General features: G+C 35.3%; 1 protein-coding gene across 1 annotated transcript; it reads right to left on the bottom strand.

Annotated features, from left to right (window-relative positions):
- Positions 1-1,070: 1,070 nt before the first annotated feature.
- LOC18598161 (uncharacterized) lies at positions 1,071-2,514 on the bottom strand. Its single transcript, XM_018121174.2, has one exon. The coding sequence runs from the start codon at positions 2,210-2,212 to the stop codon at positions 1,304-1,306; it is 909 nt and encodes a 302-aa protein (XP_017976663.2). The 5' UTR covers positions 2,213-2,514; the 3' UTR covers positions 1,071-1,303.
- Positions 2,515-8,660: the final 6,146 nt, after the last annotated feature.

Here is an 8,660-nt window from a genome sequence, read left to right as displayed (position 1 = left end):
AGATAAGGTTTCCCAAGTTTTTAATCTATTTTCCCTAAGAAGAATTCTTTCGTCCAATAGCTAGTGTCACCTTTTAAGTACCTTATAACATAAAAATTTAATCTTTGATATGATTAATCAATTTAAATTAATCATGGGTTTGAACTGAAAATTATAAAGATGACAACCTTTTGATCTATGCTTTTTTCATTTGTAATTTTCATGCATTTAAAATAAAAAAGTCCAATGTAAAAATGTTGACATAAAAAGTGAACGCTAATTTAAATTAATCAATTAATATTTTGATCCATTTACTAATTCAAAACGAATACCTCGAAAATTCCTTTGGGAGCCCATATTCGCAAGACAAATTAATATTCATACATGTGTAGATAAAATCAAACAAATTAAAAATACTACTTGTACATTAAGATATTAAATTCCTGGCCATTACTTTTTTATTTTGGTGAAAGTTATCAAGGTTTATAAAATATCCTTTCCTTGGGGTCGAGCTCTATTTTCTGGCAGAGGCTTATGCAGGTGTGTCGCTCTTTCCTGTTTCTGTTTGGGTTTAATCAGGCAAAACGGGCAAAGAAGAAATAACCCTTTTCTCCTTAGGAGCTAGGAATTGCATCTTTGGTTCCATTATCCGAAAAAACATCCCCTCTAATCTCTCCCAAAGTAATGTAGGAAACTATCAATTCCCATTGGTTATGGTTGATTCAGAATCCAATCAGTTTCGGTTCTATAATCTAAACATGTGGCTCCCTAGCATTTGAATATGACCATTGCTTCTTTATTTGACATAACATGAATGAAAGAGACAAAAAAGTTATTGTCTTAATTATCCAAAAAAAAAAAAACAGAGTTATTGTATTCATAGGGATCTATCTAACAGTGCAATGCCTCGCCAGGGCAAACCACGCTCCATAGTCCCTTGACTTGCTCAATGTTGTAAAGAAAAAGGAGAAAGGAACAAGAGCAGAGGAGAGGGAGGAAGAAGAAAGACGGAAATGAGGGCCAGGGTGAAGAGAGTTTCTTTGAAAGCTTACAAACTTTGCCTGTGCAACAATAAGGCGAAGAGAGATAGAGATGGTGAAGCAATGAAGAAGTTTCATTTACAATTCAATCAATATAACTCTAAAATTCATTTCCTCCACTCCAAGTTAAGCATATAATTTTCTATCATCAGAAGATTAACAATCTATCTTCTTTAATATTTAAAAATCTACAATAAAAACTATTTTTCTTTAAAAAAAAAAGAAAAGAAAAGCACTTCAGATCATACTAAAAAAAAAAAATCTATCAAACAAATAACAAAGAACTAGTCAGGACTCTTACAAGCACAGATCAACAAGGAGAACTCAGCTCTTTCTTTCTCCTTCTGTTCCAGGCTGCCCTTTTCCTCCAACCACAGCCTGCTATCCAACCCACTCCTTGTTCTGAACATGAAGACAGCATAGCCAGATGTTTGCTTAAAGAGCCAGTCATGCAAATCCCACATCATATCCACCAACAATCCGTCCAAAAAAATTATTTGGTTGCCTCTGAAATTCCATCTCAATCTCTTCACTTGGAAAATCTTCTTCTGGTCAATGCAGACAGACAATACAGGATTTCTCCACCCTTCTTCTTCTCCACTGCACTTGATTAAAATGTCATGAGCCAATCCTGTATCACAGAATTGTGCCTTGGTTGAATAAACAGTACTGCCCGAGAAATTTTCGCTTCGTGAAACCAATGAGAAATTTGCAGCTGGTTGTCCTGATTGAATCTTTTCAATTTGTAATTCTTCATTCATATCCCCAAGAAGTAGACAGAGTTCTGAGTCAACTAAAACTATGACAGAAAACCTGGTACTTGGTTCAGGTCCATTGATATACTGGGCACCAGAAACGTCCCAAAAGACCTCAATCTCTGAATTGCAAGATTTGAATGTTTTGCTGCCTTTGTTCTTTCTCAGTTGGTGAGAATTGGACTTGAATTTGGATGGAGTAGAGAGGCTTTCGTCAACATTGATTATTAGGCCTTGGCCTATGAGGTTGTTGCACCATGTGAGGGTGATCAGAAGGTTTCTTTGAGAGGAGAGTTTAGCTTTGTATATACATGTTATAGCATTTGGGGTTGAAGGGGCAAGGTTGGGAGAGAGATAGGCCTGAGTTGAAGGGCCTGAACAATAAGAATCTGACACTTTGATGGCATGTTCACTATAACAGGATGCTATGCTTCTCATTGTTGAGAAAATCCCAGAAAGAAAGTGAAAAGGAAGATGGAAATCGAGGTCTTTTTTTTTTTTTTGGTTGAATTCTATTTAAATATATGCAGGAGAGACAGAGAGGCAGAAAGAAGGAGGTGTTACTCTTCCTTGCCTCTAGCACAAGAAAATTGAAACATTGATTAATTACTCTTCCTTATCTATGCTACTGGAAAACAATTGGAAGATTGAAGGAGACAAAAGATCAGTACTCTCCTCTGAGTTTTCCCATGTGGACTGTCTTTTCTAGTTCCTAGTGGGAAAAAGGAAAGAAACAAAAATATGCCATAAAAATGAAAAGGAAAAAAAAATTAAAATCCATGTTCCAAGCCAGCCGTGTACATTAAATACGATTCTTTTAACCTTAAATTTTTCTTCATCAAATATAAAAGCCAAAACCATTACTTTTTGTTCTTTAGCTTTCATGTGCTTCTTCATTAGAATAATTAAGAATCTAATTAAATTAACATCAATTAAACTTTTGACTTGATCCCACACTAGCAATAAAAAAACATAAATCTCAATTCTCAACTAATCAAAATTATACATAGACGCAGTTATGAAAATTTGGCTACTAGCTCCTAGTCCTTCTGCAACAATATATTAATAAACTAAATATAATATAGGATTAATGAGAATACTAATCAAGTTCAAGGTAGGGGATTTTGATAAATACCCTTGATAAACACATGGGATTGGAGGGGGTGACTTTGAATGCTATCGGATAACATGGCCTGGACTGATGGTGATGATGATGAATCGGTGATAGTGATTTTTGGGCCCACAAATTAAAATCTGCCTTCAGATTCACCTACTACAGCTAAAGACAACAGTGACTGAAGGATCACCCATGCCTTAACCCTAGCTACCCTATTCTTACTGCGCATTATGGTTTATTAACCTCCATTTCTCCCACACCATCAGTTACAGAATAAACCTCACCTTTCAACTTTCATGTTCTGAATGGAATGTCATAGAAGCCAACAATAAGACAAAAACAAATACAATCCAGACACGAGTGCAGTAAGCTTTTCACATCCATTAATTGTAAATAACTCCCATTAATTGTAAAAATAATTAGATGATACATGCAGTTACACGGTTGAGGGTACATTAAATCCGTGTGAGATGGGTACGTTTAACTTTCCTTTTTCTTTTCTTTGGTTAAAAGTGAAACGGAAGCAAATTTCACGTGTAAGAATCCATAGAGACAGGAGGGCTTGAGTGCAATATTTGGGGATATTTCATGGGAAATGTTCCGTTGTTGACACTGATTTAATGACTATTTAGGTTCACCATTTCCATTCATTCCTCTATTTGTCCCATCCCAGCCATTCATCAAGTGATAGTTACAGGATATGGACGGCTGTGATGTGATGAGTGGAGGAGGCGAGTGAAAATGGTCTCTACAATATTTTCTGTAAATCTCTTTCTTTTTAGAGGGCTGTCTGGTGATCAACCTCAATCAAAATTTTACAACTACCAGTGGGGAAACGTTGTTATTACAGAATTAAGAAGGAAAGCCACTCCATAATTAACTAATGAAAGACATGCACGATGGCAACAGTTTGGACATGATTACTGATTGGACAACCTTAAAGAGAAATAAGAAACATAAGCTGCAAAAAACAGAAAAGAAATAAAGATGTAGTATTGGTTTGGGATGGTAGCTAGGATTACAGAATATTAGATGGAGTAAACAAAGACTTGGTTCAGCGACAGCTAAGATGGAATTTTCAGGCATAAAGATTGTCCAGGAAATTTTGTTGGAGACTTTTCTTAGATTCTTCAAACAGGTTTTCGGAGAAAGGTGCTTCCATACAGGGAAAAGAATTTGCATACTTTTGTTGTGAAAGATGATATGGATTAAAACATTTAATCATAAAACAATGCAGACAAATATATATTATACTTAATTTCAAATATGGAATGATTATTACGAGATGTTTCTAAATGTGATGTGTAGAAATTTCTCACTTCTGCATACCAATTCACAAGAAGTTATGGCATTATTACTTCTTTGGAGCTGAAAGCCGAAAAACAACAGTTTCCCACATCGTCTTCGCCATAATTACCCATTGAAATGTGCTCCAGATGTTGGGGACCAGACTTGATTTGGGTGTTCTTCAACCTAGGAAGCTGTCATAGACAGAAGGTGGGTAGGAGTTATGTTCCAATGTGACAATTTTGGAGTATAGGTTTTCATTCTGCATGCAATTTTCATTGAATATTTATGAAAATTCCTGGACTGCAACCAAGTTCTTACTTCTTGCTGACTGTGAGTTGCAGATTTTTCTCAAAAAATAACAAATGCTTGATCATGTCAATCAGATAATTTGAGGATTAATTATCTCAAGCTGGAAGACAATAACTAAACTTTATATTTAAGATTAAAAAAAAAAGAGGCTAAACAGACAGATAGCATGTCTATCTGATGATGGTCCTGGGCATAAGAGGCTAAATTTTTGGACCACCATTAGCAAACTACCAGAATTTAATACACAAAACTCATCTGCGCCTAGGATCCTCCCTATTGTAATCTTTTGAGGTTCATGAATCTCTATTAGAAAACGCAGCATTTCCATGTTGCAGAGCTTAAATGTGCAACATCAACTTCATATTCATTGCGTACGATTAACTAGAGGAGCAAAAAGAAGCCATCTGAGAATTATTCCTTTCTTCTTAAGTAACTCATTCACCATTCTTCAAGTAAATCTTGAAACTACCTTTATTTGCCTTCACCCCCTAGATTAAACAAGAAGACAAATTTCTAGAAAAAGAAATAGTAATAGATTATGTAACTACCAGTACCAGGTGTGAGAAAGAAAAGGTTTTGAACTCCTTGGGATATTGTGTATACAATCTCCATTATGGCCCACTTCTATGCATTTCGAAACTACCTAATGAAAAGGGAATTTCAGCCAGCTCACAGTTCTCTGTTGTTTTGAGTTTTGGAATCTATTCTTCTATCGTACTTCCAGCGACTTGAACTGACATAAGTCATACAAATCATAGAAATAAGATGAACCACACATTTCGATTTTAACAGAAGCTGTTTATACCCTTCAATCTGCATTGTTCACATTTCTTTTTCTCATGTTTCCTCCTGATTTTGAAGCTATTCAGCAGAGCAAAAATCAAGTTTACCCCAAGCCATAAAGAGAGGGAAAGCAAATCGCAACCTCTCTTAAACAATAAGAGATTTGGTACCAACTTATCTAATTAATAGACTCATCATATCTCCATCTCAACTACTTGAAACTATTTCCTGCAGAGCATCAGGTGAAGAATTCAAGCTCCAAATTTCTATTTTAGTAGGAATTTTAGTCGAAAAAGCTCCCTTAACTGGGCAGGAAAGTTGGATTTCTTTCCTTAAATTGCAATTAGCAGATCTATACTTCACTGCACTAACATGGAAAACACCTAATATCCTCTTTAAATTAGTCAACTGACACATAAAGGTTAAAAGAGTGCATTAGGCTGCATTGTCACAGATGCATTACTTAAGAAACCACCCTCTCCTTCCACCTGCCAAAAACCTTCACAAAGTATTCTATTCAATCAGACTTTTTTTCCATTAAAGATCAAACACCTGGCAGAATATGCTGGTATCTTTGAGTGGACCAAATGTTAATGGACTAATTTAACTATGCTGAACAAATTTGGAAAATGTCAGCATCTTAAGCAAGTTCCATCTTTTTTTGGGATTTTCTTTTACCATCATAAATTTTGGAGTGTGCTGTTGTTTTTTTGACGCACCACCAACTCATTAGAAAATAGGCATAATTGGTAGCTAAACATGAAGGAATGATCTTTGTTACTCCAATGCTGTCAACTCAAATTGTATTTTATTCCTGAGAAACTAAAAATGGGGGCAGGAGAAGGGAAAAGAACCGGCTTATTGCAGTATCTGCATGGTGTACAAATGAAACAAATTCTGTTTTGTTTATTGAGTCGGTTCAGAAGCAAACCTTCTGTTTTAGAAGTCAAGCCAAGCCAGTAAGTTAGCACTATCCTTCAAGTGAGGAAGGAAAGGAAAAGACCCAAGCAGAAAGAGATTCAGCAATGACTTTTTGTGGGCTCCAGAACATGGAATCACAAGGTGCTGCTTAATATCCTTTTACCAAATCCCATTTAAGTCCCAAAATCAATTTCAATAGCTCAACCAATTAGATAAACCAACCAAAGGACTCCATCAAATTGTCAACACTTAAATTACTACTTCCAATGTCATTCTCAATCGTCCCAGAGAAGCGTTACCCACTCGAACATGACAATAATAAATCAATTAACTCCAGTTAAGGTGCTTTAAAACAAAAGAAAAATGTGGTGCACCAACCACCTTGCTGCCTAGCTGACATATACTATCATATCTGGTATGCAATCAATGATGAACGGAAAAGGGAGCATACACCAGAAAAACAGTGATAGTAATTCATTACTCTCAGAGCAATTTCTTACATGTCAGGCTCAGGCACTACTTCTGGGCAAAACAAGCACTCTAGCACTGAGAAAAGATTTGGATCCCCTGAAGAAGTCTTCAAAAAACAGCCTTCAGCCAAAAGCAATTGATGTCCCGACTTTTACAATGATCACTAATCCCATTCCACCATGTACTCTGTATACCATTCTGCCCCTGCAAATGGTTGCAGGAATAATTTTTCCAGTTGAAGAATATTATGGCAACAGTTCCTTGACATTCGAGTAAATGGCCAGCTGCGTCAAATATCATCTATTCTCGCGTGCCTTCCTTTAATATTTAAACTTGGGTATTGGACTGGTAGTCCCCCAACCATTTGCTATACTTCTAGAAGAGTAATACGATGGCCATTTGGTATGATCAGATTTGATGTAAAACGCTGTTAAATGGGTTTTTGTAGGCTATATACTAGAAGGATTCTCCAATGATTTTTAAATTGCAGAGGTTCATTAACAAAAACCATTTCCTTAGCTTTTTACTAAACAGAGCATTTCTAAACTCTCAACCTTGCATTGAGATAAGTATCATAGTATAAGTTGCTTAATTATATGTTCCCGTAAATTTTTGAATCAATCCACTTTACAATTGATGCCTTGCTGCTTTCGGTCGACAATAATTTTAGCAATAATCTCCATACTTCTGAAGTTATCATCGAAGAGACAAAAGGTCAAATTTAGAAGTTGATTCACGGAAAAGCAAAAGAAACGAAAACGGAGGGAAGGCTACAAAAAGGTGAAACAAGAATAGGTTTCCTGATATAAAGGTTAAGACATTAAGCAGGAAACGAGGAGCATGATGGTGAATGGTGACAAATCTATGATGTTCAATTATGACCCATTCATCAATACTGCTTGCAACTTTGATTTTACATAATAACTTGTCTTCTACAAAACTATCAATACGTTAATCTACCATGTTGGAGAGGCATATATCTCTCAATAATAATAGAGCCCCACCAAAAACCTGCGCTAAATATTTTATACTATATTTTTGCCCTTACTAAAACATATCTAAAACACATATATCTAATTGACACCTCATGAGACAATCAAATTTTTTTGTAAAAGTATTACAAAATTCCTGATACATGGTAAATAATATTATAAAATAAGTAATTCATGATAAAATATTACATAAAAGTCTGCAATGGGTCAAAATTATTTTGATTACACCATCTTTCTAATATGCAAAAGTATTCATATACTTGTACGGTTACATAAAATTAAAAATACTCTTTTTGAAGGAGCTTCCAGTATATTTTAATTTCAAGCAACTGCAGGGTTTTGTTTAAATTCTATGCTTAACATGTATTTGGAACATAATATAAGATGCAGAATTGTGGTCTCATGAGGATTGAGGTAAAGTCATTTTAATCATAGACAAACAACTGAGCAAACAATTTTATCTAAATGATGAATAACGAGATTTTGTAGAGAATATTTTGGAGAAATGTTCTTCATTCTCATCATGAAAAACATACAAGAGTGGCCTTTTTATACGGTATCTACATTGACACAAAGAAAAGGACAAAAGAGTGTAACTAATTATAGTGATTAACTAACTAATAAATCAACAACTATGCAATCAACGGTCTTCTTTGTTGGCTCCAAACGGTGCGTTTCACATTTGTCTTCTTTTCTCTTCAGCTGTACATCAAAACGCTGCGTTTCTTCTTTTATTTCTCTGCTATTTACAAGTAGCATCTTCAATCAATGCAGAGCATCAACTACACTTATTTCCTGCTACCATTTTGCTTCAATCTTTGACAATCTTGTTCGACACTCCCCTTCAAGAGGAACCATGAACATTGTGAATGTTCATTTTGCATGATAACCTTTGAAAAACTCCAGGTTGCAGAGGTTTGGTGAATGCATCAGCAACTTGTAGCTATGTTGGTATATGGACAAGTTCGATCACACCATTTTGGACATTCTCCTTGATGAAGTG

Source organism: Theobroma cacao, chromosome 5 (assembly GCF_053813885.1).
Source record: "Theobroma cacao isolate CCN51 chromosome 5, ASM5381388v1, whole genome shotgun sequence".
Classification (NCBI taxonomy): Eukaryota; Viridiplantae; Streptophyta; class Magnoliopsida; order Malvales; family Malvaceae; genus Theobroma; species Theobroma cacao.
Note: the sequence above shows the minus strand (reverse complement) of the source record. Positions and strands in the feature narration are given on the sequence as shown.

Excerpts from the sequence above, each read along its gene's own strand:
- LOC18598161 (XM_018121174.2), bottom strand. The coding sequence starts at position 2,212 with ATGAGAAGCATAGCATCCTGTTATAGTGAACATGCCATCAAAGTGTCA.